General features: G+C 38.6%; 1 protein-coding gene across 4 annotated transcripts; it reads right to left on the reverse strand.

The window, feature by feature from the left end:
• Window positions 1–1773: 1773 nt before the first annotated feature.
• LCA5 (lebercilin LCA5) lies at window positions 1774–20557 on the reverse strand. 4 transcript variants are annotated; one of them, XM_055809457.1, is made up of 10 exons: window positions 20148–20556; window positions 19840–20049; window positions 16738–16769; window positions 14936–15314; window positions 11919–12448; window positions 10297–10434; window positions 8932–9028; window positions 7647–7783; window positions 5598–5736; window positions 1774–3791 (listed from the first exon to the last, which is right to left on the reverse strand). In XM_055809457.1, the coding sequence occupies exons 4-10, from the start codon at window positions 15132–15134 to the stop codon at window positions 3004–3006; spliced, it is 2028 nt and encodes a 675-aa protein (XP_055665432.1). In that variant the 5' UTR covers window positions 15135–15314; window positions 16738–16769; window positions 19840–20049; window positions 20148–20556; the 3' UTR covers window positions 1774–3003. The 4 variants fall into 4 exon arrangements, with proteins under 4 accessions (XP_055665432.1, XP_055665433.1, XP_055665431.1 ...); XM_055809458.1 differs by lacking the exon at window positions 16738–16769 and having other exon boundaries at window positions 15047–15322; window positions 20148–20557; XM_055809456.1 differs by lacking the exon at window positions 16738–16769.
• Between the last annotated feature and the right edge of the window lie 2488 nt (window positions 20558–23045).

Consider the following 23045-nt stretch of genomic DNA (forward strand, 5'->3'; position numbering starts at 1 on the left):
ATGTCCCTGAATATTCCACTGAAATAGCTCATCAAACTTTAATGATCTTTTCTGGTTGGAATGAAGGAATTTCTCCCATCGCTTTTGGTGGTTCAGAAGAAAAGCAAAACACAACAGATGTAACAGCCATATAGTCTGAACATCTAAAAAACAGAATCTACGGCTGGACATAAACATCAAACCATACAAAAATCATCAAGCCATTTGTGACCTATGTTTTGCCACAAAATGGGGACTCTCTTAAAGTCAATCAAGTGTTATTAAACACTGCCACCACTAAAAGCAACATGCAGACTATCCAGATACAGCAGTTGAGACCAGGGGTCAAGAGGACTACAGAGCATCAACGTGCCCAACCGTGAGGGCCATAGACCCTTTTAACACCTTGCAAAAGTTGCTTCCAGTCAGTAGAAAACTGTTAGTCCACAGTAGAAACAGTGCTTACAGATGTTAGAAGGACCCAAAGGTTCCCCCCACCCCAAAAAGAAGATGCCCTCTCAAAGCGCTGGCTTTACACATTTTAACTGCAATGTTGCTTGCATATAAGTAACTAAAACCACGAAGTGCAGCAAGAAAATAGAATAAGCTGCAGAGACAGACAACAAAGAGGGGAAAATGGAAACTATACCTGTGATACTGTTCCCAGAACAGAAGATTAATTTATTTTTGTCCTCCTAACACAGATCCACCTTTTTTTTTTTGTGTGTGTGTGTACTGCAAGTCACTGCAGTGTTTGCTTTAGAAAGAGTCTGGTTACAGGATGTGAACATTTGTCAACTTAAGAAGGGGCTGATAATATGAAAAACAGCTTAGAAACTATACATTTGTAATTGAAACAGCAGGGCACATCAGTTCAGCACAATAGTTAGAATTTGGCAGATGCTAATGGCTTGACTTACAAAGAAACAAAACACAACCCTCTATATGCTACATGATCCTTAATAACTGCAGCAGCTACATCATTGTTTTACGCCTTAGAATCCTCAACCACAGGAAAGAAAAATAAACAACCCACCTCAGCAGTATCTTCAGGAGCAATGCGCCTTCTTCTAGAAGGGTAGCAGTCTCCCACAAGTAGGACAAGAAAGTTAAGACAAATAACTAACCACTCACTAACACCTGCAGGCTTCTCCTACCTCTTACACCACAGTATTCCCCCAAAGAAGTCATCGCGGAAGAGTAACGCCAACAGTTTTACTCACAGACAGTTACCATTGTTGCTGGTCAGAATCGTCCTGACATTCTGACCATCTGCAAGCAAAATGAACCAGTTAATTCTGTAATACTGTTATGAATATAATCAGGATTGTAAGCGAGCAGGTGAACACGAACTGCTCTTCATTACAGGGTGCGTAGTGAGAACAGTCCCATGCACTGGGTCTGGATCTGTGACTAATTTTCTTTCTGAAAGGGGAGCAAACAAAGTTACTGCATGATGCAGACACCAGCCTTTCTTTCCAGAAGAGCCATTGTATTCAGAGAAATCCTGACTCTAAGCATTCTGAAATCATAAGAATTCTTTTCTGTATTTTAGCATGTTTTGAATCGGGCTCAGGGGACCATACCAGAGGGGCGTTTCAAAATCTGCTGTCCTACTAAGGAATGACCTTCAACTTATTTTCTGGAATGCCTCTGCTAAATCCTCCATTGGTTACCTTTTTAATGTGTGTACATGACACCATCCAGTGAGTAGCATCACTAGCAATGTTGCTACCAACTCCCCCCCAGTATCAATAACATATATAAAAAGTCAGAACTTTGTGTTAAAGATGATCTAGACACAAAAATTGTACTCATTTAATAAAACCATTTTGTTAAAAAAATTACTTAGTAATGACTGTAATTTTACATAGATGTTACCAAAAATGGCATTATATAATAAATACAATCAATATATGAGAAGAGTTAGACAAATTTGTTAGTAATGTCTACAGAAAACCTATGCAGAAGAGAGATCAGCTGTTCCTGAGTTAATTGTTCTTCTGTTGATGTTCTTCTGAGATAACACGATGGCAGTGTAGAATATTTTCTCTCTACTTGACCCTTTGTGCTAGGTACATCTCTATCCATTTCATGACACTGATGTTTCAATGCCTTCTCCCGACACAGTTAAGAGGCTCTCCAAATGCCTGACAAAGAAGATGTCTGAGGCCTAGAAGTACTCCAAATGAAAGAGAGTTTACTGTGAGCAGCCAACAGGTTAAAACACCACACTTCCTATGCTGGCTAGCCAGAGATGCCCATCTAGTAGCTGCCCCGAGTGCCAGGGCTGCCACATAAAAGCTTGCTTCCTTTCTTAGGCAACTCATTCTATAATAAAAAATAATGCTCCCCTGTGAGAAGTATAATTTTACTTAACATACCATTACACATCATTAAGTCACAAAAATTGAGAGCTATGGCAAGAGAAGGCAGAAAGCAAGCAAAGGGGAAAAGTGAGAGGAGAGGGAAAGAGAGCAAGCACACAGGGGAGCAAGAGCCAGAGGGAGCCATGAAGGCTGCGAGAGAGAGTGTGAGCAAAGGATTCAGCTGAGCGTAAGCCTTTGCAGGTCCTTCCATTCCTACGGCATCCCTACCAGCTCTGCGCTACCAAGCCTCTGGGAGCTCAAGACGCCGCAGCACGAGTCAGATGGTGCCACGTGCCAACGTCGACAGTCAGTCTGGAGCCCAAACTGGGGCAAGTGTCTTCTCAGATGGCACTGAGGCAGCCAGCCAGCACCTACCTCATCTACCAAAGTCCCTTAGGACACCTTCCCTATCCTTCTGCCAAGAAACTCGCTGCCACACCTCCAAGGTCTGTATTTGGATATTATATTTTAGAAGAAACATCCTGCATATAAGTTAGGCTGTTCTATCAAAGTGCATCTTTCCTCTACACATATACCCATTTATGTAAATTACTCCTTCATAAGGCTTTACAGTGTATCTGAAATGTTTCAAATCTAATAAATATTACATGAAAATATTTTCCAGTATTTACATATGAAACATATAAAAATATGATTATTGTAAAATTACTTCTTCAATTTCGTCTTCTAAAGAACCAAGGGTCTTAACTCCCAGCTTGCTTGTAGTGTGTTGCAAACGGTGTCTGTTTAGGTTTCTTCCTTCGCCAAAAAGCCCACTGTCTTCTTTTACCTTCACTTTACTGTTTTTATTGACTGGAGGAGTATTACCAAAGTTCCAATCTACGTCAAAAGGTGTTGTAACGTCATTTTTAGAAAGGTCGGTAGTGCTTCCAAAGAGTTGTTCCATTAAATTGGACTTCTTTATTTTCTTAGTATTGAAATCTGCATTTTCTTTAACATTTTCTTCTAAGTTGTCATTTTTTTGAGTAAGCCAACTCGGTCTCCCTGATCCTTTCCCAAAGGAAGGTACATAACTACCAAATGTTAACTCACCGCGTAAATCTACAGTCCTTAGATTTCGTTGCTTCTGCCCTTGTGCTCCTGTGGCATCATCCTGGCTGCCACCTACAGGAAATCCATTATTAACCTTCCCAGGAATCTCACAGAATTGGTTTGTTTTTTCTTTTTTCTCCAGGGAATCAAGTTTTCTTGCTGTATTTATGAGTGATGCTTGGGAATCAGGTTTCACGTTTTGTGTTTCTCTATCAATTTCTTGCATTTTAGCAAGTAGGAACTCTCTTTTTTGCCGCTCTTCCAGCATTTCAGTGCTTTCTCTCTCTACTTTAGGTTTGTGGTTTTCCGATTCCAGCTTTGTTTTCTCTCCTTCATCCAATAAAAAGCTGCTTTCTTTTTTCATTTTGTCATATTCTTCCCTTTCCCACTCTGCATAAAACGTTTAAACATTATTTAAAATGTTTAAGTTTTAAAATGCCTTTAGAAGATTATTTTGAAAATAATGCAAGCAAAAACCACTGAGTTTCCAATATGGTCTTCTATGCATAACATGGTTTTCCTACTGCAAAAATAAATCCTTCAGAACTTACAACTACATTCACACCAGGTTCTCTGCTTAGATATAAAAGTTTACTGTCACCTTCCAAAGGGATTAGGACATTATCCACATTTTAGAATTTTCAGAGGAATTTAATTTCTGCCAATTGCCTTTCCATTTCCTGGGTTTGAACAAAAATGATACCACATCACTGATTTTAACAGCTCTGACTTGCACAGTACTGTATTTTTCTTGTCAGCACCACTGACATTAGGACAGTTCTGGGATGTATGTTTGGGGTTTTTTTTTTCCATAAAGGGAACTACTCCTGTGAAGTTACCAGGCCAAAGCCATAGGAGTCATTACTGGTTGCAAGAAGCAAATGATTTAAAATATACTGCAACTGCTGCATACAGAAAACACCTTTACACAAGTGTCTGTGCATCACCACATGAACTCAGTGAGAGCATGTGTCTGTGCAAATGCAAATGTCAGTTTCCAGCGCTATAAACCAACGCCAAAGGTGCAAAATAGTAAGAACTTGCAGATAGAACCTGCAAATGTTTATTCATACAAGAAAAAGGAAGCTTCTCAAATATTTATCTCTTCAAAATATTTTTCTATCACGACAACAGACGTGCATTTGGCCAAAAGTTGAATATGACTACCTGGCACTTCCAACATACTGGCATTGCACTGTGAACGTTTCATTGAAATTACTGACTGACGTTTCACAAAGTTCCATGTTATCTATTGTACTTCAGATCAAGCTTACAGAAATAACTGCAACAGTTCAGTTAATATATGTAAAAAAAATTTTTGTAGCATATCATTATAAGTAAGGAGCTACCTTTCTATACATAAGGTGGGGAAAATACCAGCTTATACTGTAAGATGGGTAAGGTGGTCAAATCATCTTATTTAAAGGACGTAACAGAGCAGATTCTTGGCTTATGTGAGTTATGCACTGATGCCAGTGAAGGTAGAGGATTTACTGCTGAAAGCAGCTATAGATTTTTTAGAATTCTTCCTTGTCAACTATAATAAGTGTTACTGTTCATTAACTATAATCACTGAAAGAGTATTTTATCATGACAGGATGCAGTCCATCTAAAGTACTTTAGATTAAGAGACTTAAAATTCAGGTCATTAAGATATTGTGAAAACCAAACGAATAAAAATACAGTATTAGAATATAACAATAGAAACTGACATTTCTCAAATAGCCACACCAAATAATTCAGATAACCACAAGTGAAAGGAGAAACTACAATTTCAAATGATGCAAGTGAGGTAGATATGCACTGAAAACCCAGGCCATATTAAGGAATGCAGATTTGTTCTGCAGTAATAAAAATCTACTGCCTACCTCAGTAACACCTAGCAAGTCAGAAATAACATCAGCATTTACCTGCTATGTCATCCTTGCTTTGTAAAGCAAAATCTCTCAGGCTTCAATAATTTTTCATGGACAGCATTTTTTGCTGCTGCATACTTAATCACAGCTGAGTACAGGGCATAGATTATTCTATATTCCGTATTTTTTTCTGATTTTCTTTGCATAATATAACTGAAAATCATTTTCCACTGTAGTGATCTCTGTAAAATCATTTTGCCCTTCTCATAAGAAACTAGCAATCTCACTTAATTAGTATTCTGTGGTGTATTTTTCAGCCTTCAGCTGCCTAGTTCCTTACCATCATGAAGTTTTTGAGCCTTCTCCTCTACAGCCTGTATTTCTTGAAAACGTTTCAGTTTCTCTTCTCTTTCCATGTCTTGGTCTTGTCTTAGGAGGTCTGCTTGCTCTTTCCATCCTTTATCTTGAGTTTCTTTTTCCTGAAATAAATTAATATAAAACTGAAACTCATGGGGGAAAACAGTCAGTAAAATAAAAAAAAAAAATAAAAATCAAACAAACTTCCTATGTCATTGTCAAATTCCATTCTTACTGCTGAACAAAAACCGGAGCAAGTCATCTAAACCAAACCAGCTTTGACAACCCAGGGGTCTGGCCCTAAAAATGTTATCTCTAGCACAGTTTTATGCAGCTGAAACAAATAATAGACAATCAACCCTATTCTGTATTACATGTTTCAGGAAAGTTGCAGGCCCGATGTTGTAAGGCAAAATTATCACTGTGTTAGGATAGCTCTCTCCTGAAGACAGAAGTTGTCTTTTTCAAGGACATTAATGGAAGACCAGACCCCATCACCTTATTTTTTTAAAAAGCAAGCAATTAGTTACCTGCTATTTCCATAATCTAATCTTCTTACTCAAGTGAATGGGTTGTAGATTCAGATTGTTTCATGGTGGTACTTAAATTTATGGAGTATTAAGTAACAAACAATGAAAAAGAAAAGTTTAATCCTGGCTGAAAAATTCAGGTAGTGACTATACATAAACATTTAAAAGGAAAGAACCTGCAGAAAAGATATTAATGTCAGCATTAAAAAAAAATCACTAATACAGAAAAGTAGTGGAAGAGAAAGCCAGCATAATCCAACATGTGGATGCTAACTTTGTAGTATTCCTTTAGAACAAAATAAGTTTCTAGATTAATACACACTTCTAAGAAAAATAAGAGAAACAGTTACCACTAAGAAAGAGAAAATATGACTATCAGCCAAAACAGCTTCAAGTATTCTCCCTTCATGTACATGATTATCATTATTATATTTTTTAAAAAAATTAACTTCATAAAGAGATGGTGGTCAAGTATTTCAAATGCTTGACTTAGAAAAATGATGAAAGCACAGGCTACCCAAATTTCATGTATGATACTTACAGCAATAGCCATACATGAACTAGAGAGGTTTATAAGAGACATTAGTTGGACCCCATGAGCTGCACTTGTACCAGCTGTATGGTTCTGTAACTCACACACCAAAAGTATACACTGGAAGAATGCATACATTAAATTACATCCACACCTACAGAACAGATTTTGGAAGAGAGAACATATGAATGAAACGGCCACAAAAAAGCTTTAGTCCTACTTCCTGGAGGAAGCCAGTCAAGACCATCCTCAGAGCATTATTTCTGACATATAGTCCTAGCCTTACGTAATCAGAATTTGTACAATTTTTGCCAGAATCTGTGTCGCTCTGCTTTGTAATAATACCTTACAAATCTCTTCGATTTTAGCTTGAGGTCACAGAAGCATTAGCAATACTTGTAATGGTACTACTTGATAATAAAAAGGGAAATTGAAAAAGAAAAATATGCAACCATATTCATGAAGCTGGAAAAACGACAGAAGAAATACCAGCACTATAACAATAAGAAGGGTTAGATTTATGCATTGTGAAATAAATCTGCAAAGTAAAAGAAACCATCATTAAGACCAAAGCAAAAAGAGAGACAAGGCAGCCAGCACCGTTACAACAGATTGCTCAAATAAATGTTAGAAATAAAAGGGAAGAAAACCAAAATGAAGTCTTAAAAACTTCAAAGAAATTACAATGGCAGAAAAATAAATAGAGGTAATCGTTATCAGTAAGACATAGAATGTGATAAACTAAGTGTCACAAAAATGGAGTACAGTATTTCTGGACAGGAAGTTTCTCCTAGAGATCAGAATGTTTTCTATAGTCAAATTTTCTAAATATTTGTGTATTTACACATATTTTCTAAAATATGTGTAATAAATAAAAAAAAATAAATAAATAAAAAAGAAGCTCTGCATTTAAAATTCAGCCCAATAGGTGAGTTATATGGAGCAAGTCTCAGATTTTTATAGAACTCACTATTTTAGGAAGAGTCCCTTCTTTCTTGTCACCACAGGCAAGTTCTGATTCTGGAAGAAATTCTACTGGTGAGAAGTATCCACTGGTCTGTACACCTTTTGTGAGCTGTGCTCCTTTTTTAATATTTTGGTTGTTGGCTGTAGAAAATGCAAACTAATTAAATCATGTTTTCACTTGAAAATATCCCACTATATACCTACCTCTCATTTTTAATGATTTGTAGCAAACATAAAAGACAGTAATCAGAGCCAATGGGAGTGGAAAGTATTGACAAGTTTTACATACTTGTTTTCAGCATCTGTAAACGCTAATTTAAAAAAACGGCATGCAAAACATCTGCTGAAAAAATAATTAAAAATACCACCTTAAAGCTACTTATAAAGTCATATAAAGCGTACTGGGTGTCTGTTAAAAAATCCCCACTCGTGTTACTGCTTGTCACAGAAGCTACATGTAGCAAAGCAAACACATAAAATTAAAATTCACTTGTTTGCATCTTTGAAACATATATACTTATCCCTATGGAATGACATTTTGAAATATTTGAACCTAAAATAGAGTAATTAAATAGAGAATCTATAATAAAATGAGCAGCAGACAAACTATTTGAAATGCTGGCATTAAATATTTAAAACAGTCCCATAAATTCCTGCTTCTTCTGACAAGTAGATTTTACTGATCCAGTGAAAACAGTCTGAGTATACACACAGAGACACACATACATACAACATATTTATGTGGATAGCAGAAGGCTTGAGGCTGCCTTGTCACACCAGAAGAAATCACTGCACTGATACTTTTAGAATTATGTTTTGGGACATATGTACTCTGACGAAAAAACAAGAGTGCAGCTCATCTGACAGACAGTAAATCTGAATTAGTAAAAAATAAATAAAAAACATCCCCAAAATATTCACAGCAATCAAGTTACATATTTTAAAGCCTCTGTAATTTATTGTCATGTAGACATGATCTATGATCTGTTAGAGAATTTACTAAACAATATTCCCCTCCTCCTACACCCATGAACATCTGATACGAAAGGAATTCAGAAGGCTGTTTGATGAAGTTCTGGGGTTTGGTTCTGCTGCACATACAGGATAGTCAAACAAATAATGCACCCTTCTTTGTAACCAGTGCTGTGCCGAAAGCTGTGCAAAAAAGTAAACATTCTTGAACAAGCAGTGGCAGGGTCCAACACTGAATGGCTTGAATGACATAACCTAGCAGAGTAATTTAAAAGTGTCACTATTAATTTTTCTGCTTTTATTGCTTTATACGTTACCTCTTTTTCTCTGTATAACATCCATGTCTTTTCTTGGTGACAGTTTCAACATACGATTAGCATATATATTTTTTGCTTCAAGTTCTCGTTCTTTTTCCTGTGAATGAGACAGGCAAGTATAACAGTGAGTTACTAAATTTCATTTACTAGTCATTAACAAAGATGTAAATTGACTTCAAAATATATGTTGTAAATAGCAACAAAGTAATCAATAGTTACACACACTGGTTTAAGGAGAAAAATCACATTCCTAACTTTGTTTATGCTATGAGAAAGCACATAGAGCCTTCCCCCCAAAAAACTCACTAGCAAACTGTTTGGTAAGGGGAGGCGGGGAAGCATCTCTGCAGTGAAAAATCACTAAGTGCCAACGCTTCCACATACATGAATAAGACTTACAGTGTATGTATAGATCGCATAACTGAATTTTCAGAATTGTAAATAGTTAAACATTTCAATGCCAGCGATGCTACTTGTCATAAGGCACGTCAGTACCATGGAGCAGAGGCCCACTGCATCATGAGGTAGAGACATACTCTTCTTTCATAACATTTATTGAATAGATAATAAATAAATTTTAAAAAAGAGCAGTGAGTTATCAGAAATCATCTAATAATGAAAATATTTTCAAAATATTAAAATCTTCACTAACAAATGAGGCTTAAAACACTGTAAACAAGTAAGTTTTAGAGTTAATGCTACTGCTACTTGCTGATAGCTAGTAAGGTGGTAAACTGGTGCACCTCCATTATAGAAGTATGTTTGAGACTTGGGGTTTTGAAGGAAATTCACCTAGAAATTAAGTGTTTTAGCTCAAGTCTTATATTTTTTTTTTCTAAAGATAAACTGACTAGGCAGAACAAAATACTTTCAGTCCTCAAATGTACAAATCTAGGCAATGATGGGGTGGTGGGATGCAAAGAAACCTTTGCTCAAATTTAGCAACACGCATCGATATCACAAATACATGAAATTAATCTTTACATAAACCTACTGTAATTCAAGTACATCAGTAACATAAAGCACTGTATATACCTGCAGATTTTATTTTAAATTCAAGCCTTCCAAACCTAATTTTCCAATAGATCTTGTGGCTTAATTTCAACGCTTGGCTATGTACTTGACCTTGTTTTCTTAACTAGTCTAACAATAATGATTAACATAGAGACATTCCTGTTATAAACACTGTAGGGTCAGAGCACAGAACATTTTAATTTAAAGCAGGAAAAGAACTTAGATGTGGTATGTAATTAAGTACATATCAGAGAGTGCGGTCACTGGTAAACTACTCAAACCTCATTACAGATACTTCCAAAGATAAAATGCCAGAACACAGCTAGTAACCCGTATTGCTTCACATTTTACCTTCAGCTTCTGATTTAGTTGCTGAAGCTCTTCTTGGAGCGCTCTGTTTTCTTCTTGAGCCTCAAACATCTTTTTTTTCTTTGACTGTAACTCTCGCTGAAAACTGCTACCAGTTAATTCAAGATTTTTTTCCAGATCCTTCAATTAAAACAAAACAATTTTTTTTTAACAACTGAAGTAATTTTTTTATAGTCAAATTACTTCAATAAAATTACAGAAAACCAGCATCTTTGATTCAGATATTGGCTCCAGCATTGCTGTAACACTGAATACATTTAAACCCTTAATCTTAACTTTGAGGGGGCAGACAGAGCACCTGCAGATGCTGCAGCTCATCCTTCCAGAGTATCGAGAGGTGATTTGAGGACGTAATAGGAACACACACAATGTTCTGCAAGGCTTTTGGCACAGTGGAACTCCAGATCTCAAGACAAATCTCAAATTGATGGTTAAGAAACAGAATACCTCCCTGGAAGTGGTGCAGGATTAGAAGGAAAACGACAAGAAATACTTTTTAACCGTTCTACTAGAAACAAATCTGTGATTGTGGTTTCATTTACATACCCTCATCTTGCAATAGCTGTTTTAAGTGAAGCTATAATGATAAGACAAAAGTAGAAGAAAATCCCTTATTTTTTAGGGCATGATTCATTTTAACATTATCCCGTACTACAGATGCCGAAATACCCGATTGTAAAACTACAAATGCCAGATGGTGACACTACAGGGTGAGGTGATTTGGGTAACTCAGCTGTTTATACCTTGGTATCTTGGGATTTATTTTATGAAAGCTTAGTTTCCAGTTTAATCCTTTGGATTTCCAGATCTATTATGTCTATAAAGTAATTTAGGTTTAATTACTAATATAGAGACCACACTTTCACACCATTTTAATGATGAACATAATTCCAGCTAAAAATGGTATTGCATACAACTACCAACAGCTTAATAGTGCTAACACAGTTATTTTGAAGTTATTTTTTAGATATGTTTACAATGTAGACATGTTTAGACGTTTTTACAAAAATTTAAAGATTTTTTCTGAACAAAATTAAAATACATTGCACAAAATCTCTAACGTGGATACCCATAAAATGTTCTAAAGCTCATTTTGGTTTTTTTTTTTAGTTCAACCCTCAGATGTGCAGAACAGCAGACAATCAAACGCTGTATGAATGCAGTTCACAAAACTGAAAAAGAGCTGATATGTATGTTGTTTAGAATTTTAATATACAGTTCCCTAAATACCCAGGAAATATTCAACAATTGCTTCCCCTCCAAGAGGATAAATTAGATAGCGTAAGGTTGTACTATAGCTGCATGCATTTCTGAAGTGTTCTTATAACTAAATAAAAGAACAAATCTACAGTATATATTCTGACCAAATATACTTAATCTGTAACCAGATATCTGAATGCACAACTACTGTAATGTAACTATATAATGACCTTGGAAATAATTTACTTGATGCTACTTATGTGTAAAAAAAAATAATAAAATAATAAAAGGAATCTCTTTGCTCCACAACTGTGAAAAACAATACAACTCATGAAACTCATTATGGTAAAAAACAGCTGTACCAGAATTTCTTACAAAAAAAAAAAAAAAAGAAGTCATCTCACCTTAATTCTTTTTTCACTGTCCTCTAGCCTGCTCTCTGCATAGGCTAGTTTCTTTGCCAGGTCATCTCTTTCCACAAGGTGCTTCTCTGCAGACAGCTTTTTCAGTTTCTGCAAGACGGTTTTTGTTCTGTACAGTTCATCTTCCGATTCTTTCAGCCGTCTCTCATTTGCACGCTCTCTCTCTTGAGATTTTCGTAGGCGCTCCCTTAATATTCTAATCTCATTGTTGTGCCGAGCAAGGAGCTGAGAGATTTCATTTTCCGTATCTTCAAACTTATTCAAGGCTTTCTCCTGCCTGTGCTGAAGCCTCTTCAGCACCCTGTTTTCCTTCTGCAGCTCATCTAGTTTGATGTGGAGTTCAGTCAGTTCATTTTGGAGCTCATTGATTTTCAGCAGCCTAGCAGCAAGAACTCTTTTTGTAACAAGATCTATATCTTTTGCAGGAGAATCCCTAGTGAGGCTCTGAGAACGGAAACCCAACTGTGTCCCTCTTTTCGTTGGTGCATATTTGGAACCCAATTTCTTCGTGGCTATGAGAGGAAAAATAAAAAAGCATGTTTACTCTAAGACAATGCAGTTTGCCTATTCAGACATCCTTCCTGGAATAAAGCTCTGCCTGAAACAAATTTACAATACTTAGTAGAGACTGCAGCCTTCAAACCAGACAATAATAGGCATATATACAATAGACTTATGCTCCTTTTGATAGATTAAAATAGATAGATTAAAAAAATAATGGAGATTTATGTCTGTGATCTACCGTAAAAATGCAGCCATCAATATAGGACCATTGTAAAGTAATCATCTGCAAATCATATCAGAAATAGTCTTATTTTGTTAATATTTGATATCATTTATTAAAATGTTTTAGAAATACTATACTCTTATGCACATAATATTACCAAATGCTTTTAAAATGGCAACAATTAGCTGAGCGCTAGCTAGTTATGTATTATGCAAGATGTAATTCTCTCAGACAAATGCAGTAGTATTTTCAAATCCAGCTGCCATGCTTACAGACAAAACACCAGATTTCAAAGGCTCAATGCAAAAAGCCTCCAAAGCAAAATTATAAATCCCATGAAAATTCAGTCCTCCCCTGAATAATTTTTTCTTGTATCACAAGTTATTTTCCACACAGCATTATTTGATTACTAGTATGCATCACCCGTGTTCCTATTCGATATTATTTTATTATCATCCCCACAGATAAAAGCTAAACATTTTGTTTCTATCTTATTTGCCTCTCAAGCCACACTCAAAGAACGAAGCATATAATCCACCAAAATATCTCTTTAAACAACTGAATATATAGAGAGCGCATAATTCATTAAGATATATCAGTGTTTGGAAGAAACATACTGAGCAGCAGCTTATAATACAGGCTTGAAAGCCAGGATACAGCAACTGCAGTTACCTATGCACAGACTGTGAGTGTGTGTGAAAGCAAATTCTTCCTCCCCTTTGGCGCTCACCATGTTTCTGTCCTACAGAGAATATTTTACAGCAAAAATAAAAGCTTTAAAACATCTTCCTGTAATTTCCTCTAAACATTTTGCACAAATCCTCATTCATTTTCTGCTTGATGCTCATTTTTCTCCACAGCTCGGGCAAACAACAGAAGGTGTTTTTTTCCTTTAAAAAGAACACTTAATGTCACATTCAGGTGTGAAAAGATTATCTAATACATGCACTGCAGGAATGATGCCATTCCTATCACCAGCTAAGGGAATTCCCATTAACCCTAGATTTCCAGCTCCTTCAAGAATTTCTCCGGATTTAGGGCAGAACAGAAAATTCCAACACGAATTTTGAACTTTGACCATATAGTTAAACTGGGGAACACCATCTTTCAAGAACAACATGATATTCACACTACCTTCATGTAATAATTATATTCCATTCTGGCTATGTAATCAAAGAACTAGTCATTCACTTGCTCCCTCCAAATTAACACAGTGGAACTGCAGTTTTTGTTTCCCAGACAGCTAACGCATGACCGCTATGGAGAAGATGCCGCTTCTGAACACAGAGAAGCTTAGCAAAACACCAGCTGCACTAGGACACCAACACTGTCAAGGACCTGAAGGGTTACATTCCCTGGGCAAACTCATTATCTAAGGTCAGACCTTCTGGCATACTCTAGATCATAATGTTGACCAAATTATACATACCAAGCACTTACGAATGAAATTGTGCACTTGCCCAGGAAAGGCAGGATATGCTCTGACTTCACCAGAAAATGTGTGCCATCATTTAGAACAAGCTCTCAAAGCATGGCAGAAAGACTTCACATCTCTACTACAGCCCAGGACCTGTATAACCGTTCTCTCCCTTTTTGCAGGGATATTCACTTCCCCACAGTCTCAATCAAGAAAGCAGCTTATGCAGGTGAGGTGTGTGTGAGGGAGCTCAAAGGGGAGCTATTTCATCTCAAACTGGAGATATTTTACCCTTAGAGAATGACCTGAAAAAACTATTTTGAATTTTCACATGAACCTAACTTTCAGCAAACACATTTTCTCCCTCTTGCCACATTGGTGGTCTTTTTTTTGTTTGGCGAAAGCACACAGTATTACACTGTAAAGCTTAGTCAACTAGATTTCCACAAGAGAGTTATCTTTAGGGTATTTTGTCAGAGAAATGTTAACAACTGTCTCTCCTACAGGCTGCATAGTAAAGACTTGCCTTGGGTCCTTGGCCTTGAGGTTTCTGTCAAAGGCAAAAAGAGAAGCATGATTCAACAAGAGGCTAGTATATGAGCCATGTTAATTTATTAAGAGAAATATGAATAATTCTCAAAATCACCAAAAATCCTCCTTATGCAGGAACAGATTAATTTCAGCCTTCAACTGAGTAGTTTCAGTCTACCTGACTATGCTACTACCTGCAGCATAATTCACATGAACCTTATTTGTAGATTCTCGTAACACTAGTTCCCCACTTTTATTTCAGCTTTCAAAGATAATTAACTCTTTGGAGCAGTTACAAAGCAGCCATTTCTGCTTTCTACCTACCTTGGTAGTGCACAAGGCTGTTTGAAGTTTGTGGTTTGTAATCTCTTTTTTCTTGGCTTGTAGATGGATAGCTTACTGTTGGCGACTGGTCAGATGAATGAGAAGCATTACCTTCATCTGAATAATAGGAGTCACTGTTTTTATCCCCATTTGATTTCTTGTCGTGTTCAGAATCTGGGCTTCTTATCCTTTCTCCCATTTTTCAGATTTAATGGTTTTCCAGATCCTTCTCAAAAACTGTTCATTTTGACACAAAGGTCTTTCAGTTGTCACAATGGCAGCAGCTGGATTATTTCCTTGGGTTTACCATCTTCATCTCCAAAGCATGAGATCTTTGTGGTTCAGTTTAGCAAACAGTAGTTATTCTATCATTCAGAATCTATTTTTCTGTAACAATTTAGAGAGAGAGAAAAAGCAACAATGGTTTTGCTGTTTAGTTAAGAAAGAAAGGTAAAAACCCTGTAAAATGACTTAGGATGCCTATAACCTTATGCCACATGCCGTGCTACATTAGCCTTATTACTTATATTAAATGTGACAGACATCACTCTACGAATGCTACTAGTGCCTCAAACTACTGAGTGTAATACTTCACCCCCGAAAGAGAAATCATAAAATTAATGCAGCTCAATCTAGAACAGTAAGTTACTCCCAGGTTAGAGAGGGGGAAAGCACTGGATAACAAAACAAGCAAAAGTTTGATACAATTCAGGAAACTAAATGTATTTCAAACTAAATGAATTAACAGCTTACTCATGCGACTGGAATTTAGATTATTTGTAGAACTTGACTAAATCTTCCATATCTCAATTTCTGACACTCCAGTGATGTTAAATAATGGGCTTGAAAATCAGTTGTCCCATTTGTCTGGAGGACAGTCTGCCCCTAACCACGAATGAGACTGTACCTACGTATCACAGTCTTTGTCCTGGAAAACACCCTACAACATCTAGTGTTTCATGCCTTCAAGAACAGTCAGGAGCATACACATTTGTGTCACATGCTTTATAGGAAAAGGCAAATATACGCTTTTGGGGTTTTTTATATCTGGCGAGATCACACTGCTGGTACATGGTAAACATTACATCAGCAGCAGGTATAAAACAAGAAGGGCTACTCCTGCAGCCTGTCTTTTGATGTAAACTGAAAAATCCCCTAACCTCAAGGTAAAAATCACCTTATTTTGCATTTCTGGAGACAGTTCCTGAAAATACAATGGAGCAAATACATAAAAAAGTTTCCTCACTTTCTCAGTCAAAAGAATTTTCTCATCAGTTTCGAAAGTATTTTATTGACTATGCTCAGCCTCCTATGCCTTTTGTTTCTCACCACTCCTCACAGCTCTCAAGTTTATTTCACCATCTAACTCCCTTCAAACCAACTTCAAGACATTAAGCCTCTAATGGGTGAATAAACAGGACTTGGATCAGAGCCCATCAGTTCTGACTGTTGAACAACATCAGCTCCTAGCCCATTTCTAAGTAGCAAAGCAAACTACACATAAAAATTGAGCATCTTTCAATCAAAATTCCCCTATGCTGCAGGGCATACAACAAACCTGTAAACGAGCTGTCAATTCTTCACTATGTTATTTCCCAATAAAATAAATTTAGCATGCTTCTCTACCTTCTATTCCACTGTCAATACATACAGAATTGCATAGCCAAGCAGAACAGAAACGTCAGCTACCAAGACAGTTTTCATTACAAATTCAAGCTTTCTGGCCCAGTTCATTGTTAGCACAACTCTGTCTCCAGTGACTGATACACAGGCAGAGTTTTGGGGACAGACTGTTCTCTTACCAGGTGCACAGGCAAGACTGCATCAGCTCTGTCTACACAGGACAGATTCCCAGGGAATGCAAGAAACATAAAATAAAATATAAACTAATATACTTATATGAAAATACTAAAACAATATAAAAGTAGTACTCTGGAGGGCTGTAACACAGTCCTTATATTATTACAGTCATCGTGTCTGAAAAAAAAAGTTAAAAAACAGTTGTTGCGTCTGTAACCCACACAAAGTATGGTGTCATTGCTTAAGCCACAGGCTTCGTTTCCAGCTAACAACATAGGCCACAAAATTCGTCAGACTTTGTCTGAACTCATCTTGGGTGCCTGGAGCTTTGCTACAGCTCATTTAGCAGCAACAAAATTAGTTAACAACCAGGGAACTTACCTATATCGGTTTTAGCTTTTTGCTCAGCTTTGTACAATTGTCTAGCATCTACTGTTACATTTATGTTTATAACTAACAGACAGCACTAACAAGCAGTTATACTGTGCAGACTGAACTATCTACAACGCTTGCAAAAATGCAGCATTAGTAAGTAGTACAGGCATGGGTTGACTACAGGGGCCTAAAAGAACAAACACAGGACAACATCGGGCCCCTAAGCTGTAACATCTCACTCACACTCAATTAGTGGCATCAACAGGATGCAGTCTTGTGTTATTGGTAAAACCAGTTTTATAGGTAACACATAGAACAAAGAATGAGTTCTACGTAAAACACATCACACGTAGTAAACTGAGATGTAATGTGGAACCATGAATCAATCAATAGAACAGAATAAAGAGCAAGGTGCATAGTGTGTTAACAAGTATATAAAAATGATCCCAAAAGGACCCAAGGCAAAGAGGAAGAAGCCATCCCCCATTCTCCTCCCACCATGGAAGGATCTGGGATGCTGATGGCTTGCTGTAAAGTCTTCCCTCTATCAGTTAAAGCCAGTTAAGTCCCGGAGAGAGAGTGTGTGAAGACAGCACCAAAGAAAGGGTTTGGTACTAGAGTTTGTGCCTGTATCACTGTAACCATATATGGCTTGACCTGTGTAATACCAAGTCTTTTATTAGACTGTTAAGATTTTTATTAGACTAACGATCAATTGTTGGCTCTGCAATTAAGATGTGCTCCTTGTTTTACTTATAACAACAAATGTATGTTGTTTTACATATAACAACATGAATAAAAAAATCTGGCAGGAATTCAAGCAACCTAGACTATTACTTGGATCCAAGACTGTCCCAGGACCACAGGGGCACATGTGGCATCCAGAGTTCTGGACTTGTAGGGTGGGCACATCAGTGTTAGTGGCACCATCACATCTAGAGGTGTTAATCTAGCCCTGTGTGGAGGCAGGGATTACTCTATGGGGCAAATATCTTTCAACAATGTAAATATAGCCAAGATACACCCAAATTTTATCCGCCTTCAGGACACAGAAGGACAGAAATAAATCATCATGCACAGACTTTTTCTTGAGATGAAAACAAGTATGAATAAAGACTACGTTTAGGGAAAACATAAATGCCTACAGTTCAATCATCAAGATGTCTAATTATATATATATATAAAACAAGAACATTTGCTTTCACTTAGTGACTTAAAGCTGATCAGTTATAGTCCCACAAGTGTTCAATGAAGTGGCAACAATATTTTTGAAGAATGCTTTTGATAACTCAGTATATTTAAAACAGACAAATTATAAGAAATGGAGGATTAGAATTAACCATTACTTCTGTACTGGATATTCCCTACTTTTAAGAATATTTTGCCAAGTATCATTTTGACATACAGCAACATAAACGAACAGTAATTTTTGATGCATTCTGGAAGTACTTTGAAAAGCAATAGACTGAAAACAAATTAAGAAAGGTGAACCAATAAAAGCTCCCTTGAGGAATCACCAAAAACATTTTCTGAATCTTCAAATGGTTTTCAGTTTTATACATTGGTAATATTACCGTATTTTCCATACAACACGGGAAACCTTAGCCTGTCAAGTCTTGCCAAATTCAGTTTTCCACCAGTTTATAATGTAATTTGATTAACCCAAAGAATGTAAGTTTATCTTGAGAAAAATTAATCACTAGGATATCTGAGTTTTACTTGAGTTAGCCTAAGGACCATCTAATTAAGAAACACTTTGGTTCACTTGACTTTTCAATTGTTACCAGCTAGTCTCAGTTGATTATAAAACAAGTTCAACTCATGTAAGTAAGATCCTCAAAGACATCTATTTTCCCCTCCTACATTTAATAAGTTTGTGAGGAATGAAACATCATGGGTTAGCAGTGGGTCTACTAAGCTCCATGACTACCACCAAAACCCCAACCCTCTCCCCTGCCAAAAGGCCCATGCATACTTTTCGAAGCCTAATGCAACAAGATCAGATTAGTAAAGAATGGCTGAAGTAAAGCTGAGATTTGTGCAAACTTTGGAAACAGTTTAGTTTCCAGAATTTCAAACTCCTTCACTTCAGCAATTTCTATCTGTTATTTACATATTTTATACTGAAAACATGCTCATTAATACAAAAACCAGTCAAGCTCCAGGTTGCTGCAAAGGACATAACAGACAAAATAGAGAACACAAAACAACTGCAGTGATGACAGAATACTGTCTCTCTGTAACTTCCAAGTAAATCACAGAAATGCAAACTGAAGTACTCTATTACAGGTATTACACAATAAAGAGAAAGGAAAGTTACTCAGTAATTCTTTTCTCACAGTACACCCTGAGCTTAGTTCTGTAATGCAAGACTCATAAAACTTTTAAAGTCCTTTTCAATCTTAATACCTTTCTAAGACCAGGGGAAGCTAGATGCTTTTACTCGCCACCACACAACCCCCGAGTACAAATGCTGACCTCTAACGGTCCACTCTGTTTCTCCACCTATTCGGAGAGAGGAACAGAGCAAGAAAGAACCAGCTTCAGACAAGTACAAAAGCATCAATCCAAATTACTACAGTTCTGAACTTACGAACAAAGAATAACTTAAAACGAAATTAACCTCCCTCCTCCTTCTTCCAATCATCTTTCTTACATCCAAATACTGTCGTTTTTCCAGAAAGAGATGAGCAAAAGAATTTACTTTTATCATATCAAAACATACTTACCGATAAGGCTTCACTGAGGAGCAAATATTTTATTAGGGAAGCTTTCTGCAGTTGCTGGCTTGACTGAATGCATTTCTTCTTGGCTTACCAGCTTTTGCAGTAATACTTAGTGTTACTTTTATCAGCTGATCTCAAAATGAAAAAGTTGCTGAAAGTCCCAGGCAAGAGATGAGAAAGCGGTAGTCCCAATAGGCAACGCACAGGCCAGTCCTACAACCAGGAAAAGAGATTATGTTTTCTAAATCCCCCACCGAGGAGGGGATTCACGGTTCCCGTTCCCACCTCCACCCCGGGGTGTGCAGACTTACCTAGCTCAGCTTAGCCCCGAAAGCAGCTCTCCGGCTCCCAAAGCGTAACTTTTCCATCACTGGGAACAAGTTCCTAAAGAACGTAGCAAATATTATCTTTAATTAACACTTTTTAAAACAAGGAACGATTACACGCGAGAGCACGTTTCCAGTGCAATCATTTAACCTACAACAAACGACTTCTGAGGAAAGGGGCTCAGCTCGCGCGGCCCGTACGCCGCTTTTGGTTAGAGCCGCTGCCTGACACCCGCCGGGCCCGGCACACGGCCCCCCCCCGTGGCCGAGCTGCGCCGCGGAAGCCCCAGGGCCCAGCCGCCGGCCCCGCTGCCTGCCCTGCCCCGGGACCGAGCCGGTCAGCCCGGCCCACACCGCCCGTCGGCAGCAAGATCCGCAGCCGCGGACCCGAGCACACACACACACACCCCGGGGCTAACCCTCGGCCTAGGCCCCGCTCCCAACCCCCACAGCCCCCGTGCACATTCCCCCGGCGCGGCCCTGTCCTGCCCCCCGGCTCCTCCCTCCGCCCGGCGATACCCCCACCGGCCCCGGCGCGGCCCCGCCCCGCACCAGCGGTACGTGCCTGCGGCTCGGCGGACGCGCCGGCGGTTGGCCACGCTACGCTTAAAGGGGCCGCCGCGGCGCGCGCGGGGCTAGTGTCAACTGCTGCCGAGCAACGGGGCGGCGGAGGCGGCAGGCTCTCGTCGTCACCCATTGGCTGCCCGCCCTGCCAGTTCGACGGCGCGCGGCGGGTACCAGCGGCTGATTGGTACGAGAGGCTGGCGGCAGCCGAGGTGGAACCTCTCTTCCCATTGGCGGGACGCTACATCCTGGCTGCCGATTGGTTGGGTGCTGCGCGGGGGACGTGAGGGGGGCTCAACCCGCGGGCGCTGCCAGCGTCCCGCGATGCCGCGGCGGCGGCTCCAGGTGGCGGCGGAGGGCGGGCCGGGCTGGGCTGGGCCGGGCGCGGGGCGGGGGTGGCCTCCCCGAGGCCGACAGGCTCCGAGGCCCTGCCCTGCCGCCACCATCTTGGTTTTGTAGGGAGCTCTGTGTGTGTAATCGAGGGAGGCGTTAGGTGCGGCCTGGGAGCGGAGCCCGGGAGGGCGGGTGAGGGCGCGGCCCGCCCGTGTGCCAGCGCCCGGCATCGGCAGTGAGCCACCCCCCTCATAACCCCTCCGAGGAGTGGGAGCGAGGGAGACCCTGGGTGGGCTCGGGCACTCACTGACACTTAGGGTTTGAAAATGAGGCTTTGGGTCAAAGCAACATCTGGGAGTAACGACTGATCAGAGATGAGAGCAAAAGCGGGGGGAAAAGTAGTCTTAGGTGTAAGTAAGGTGGGAAGCTAGGTGACTAGCCAATATATGACAGGTTTTATGCATATATACAGAGAGCTGCATGTGCACTCTGATGTAATTTGAAAGAAAAACTTTAAACCAGGAGGAAAGAAGAGGAATAGTAGTAGTATAAAATACCTCAGAACTTAAAGCAAAATGGATTTTACTGACAAGAGGGTAAAAGTACTGCCTAAAGCTAGCAAATAAGCTTGAATTCAAAGGGAGGCCCAATTTAACAGGGCTGTAGTGTTTTATTCCACAGAGTAAGAGGGTTTCTAAACCTCGGCTTTTATTACTCCCAAGTTACTGTGTTGGGTTTTTTTTTTTCCTTTTAACTAATGCTAACCTTCAAATGTAGTGAACCAAACTTCTTTCTGTAGAGATAAAGGGTAAAAAAAATAGCAGATCTGGCTTGCTTCACTTAACTTACTGATTGAATATGTTATGATAGCACAGTGATGAAAATGACATAAGAATCTGGGCAAAGTAGGATAAAGCAAGATGTTTTATACAAAAGTTATACGCCAGTGTGGGAAGGCATAAATGGGCCATTCTTGAGAGGGAGACACATTGGCATTTGACAGAACCATCTCTCCACAGTTCCAAATGTTCAAAATTAACGCTCAGTGACTCTGAAGTGAAAATTAAAAAACTGGAGAAAACGGGACAAGCTACCAGTTTTGTTAACCAAGGTAATGTTTTCAGATAAAAGCCCCTCACGTTCTTCATGATAAAATGTAAGGAAATATGTGAGGGAAATACAGTTTTGATGCACTTGAAATTAAAAGATTGTCATCCCCCAGAATATAAATTTTAGGAGGAAAACGGGTATCCATTTCAATGGAAAAATAAAAAAAAATTAGTGATTCTGAAAGAATTGAGAGATGCTCAAAACTGATTTATTCATTGTGCACTGAATATGAACTCTGAATATGCTTAGCTAAATTTCTTGAAAATTTAATGCAATCATAAACACATCCAGCATAAACTCCTGTAAAAGAAGAGTTTTAGATGGTAACAGGTTTTTCAAAAGCACAAAAGCATCTGGGAGACATAGACCTGACACGGAGTCTCCCAAGCTGAAAGGAGCTTTTAATTTTTTGATCCTAAAATCCCAGAAAATAGGCATGAAGCATACAAAAACCCCAACAACCAGTTTGTGAATTTCCCAGTTTTGATTGTCTCCTTAATTGCACTTAATAGTTTTGCTATATTTGCATTACTGTTATGGAATTGGTTTAAAAAAACAATAAAAACTCGTGGATCATTTTTTAAATTAATTCTCCTGTGGCTTGGTATAGCTCATCCTTGTGCTAAACAGCTAAAGCATATCATCCATCACAGCAATGCTGGCAGAGAATCATTGATGTCCTTCAAAAAGATCCAGGGAAATGCAGAATGACAAAGACGGAATAATTTTATTGCTTGCAACTGGAGGAAATGTATTGCTTGTATCTGGCAGCAGGCCAAACCAGAATCTGAAATGCTTTTGCTGCTGTAAATAGGATGAAGGGGATTCGTAATCCATCTTCATGCCCACTGTAGCCAGGAAAATTATGAGCAGAAA

Source organism: Falco peregrinus, chromosome 7 (assembly GCF_023634155.1).
Source record: "Falco peregrinus isolate bFalPer1 chromosome 7, bFalPer1.pri, whole genome shotgun sequence".
Lineage (NCBI taxonomy): Eukaryota > Metazoa > Chordata > Aves > Falconiformes > Falconidae > Falco > Falco peregrinus.

What these genes read in the sequence shown, in the direction of transcription:
- LCA5 (XM_055809456.1), bottom strand. Translation starts at nt 15,134, where the DNA reads ATGGGAGAAAGGATAAGAAGCCCAGATTCTGAACACGACAAGAAATCA. An exon ending in TGTTATACAGAGAAAAAGAG is followed by an intron (nt 7,784 to 8,931) that starts GTAACGTATAAA and finishes CATTTTCTACAG; the next exon opens with CCAACAACCAAAATATTAAA. An exon ending in GGCTCAAAAACTTCATGATG is followed by an intron (nt 3,792 to 5,597) that starts GTAAGGAACTAG and finishes CGTTTTATGCAG; the next exon opens with AGTGGGAAAGGGAAGAATAT.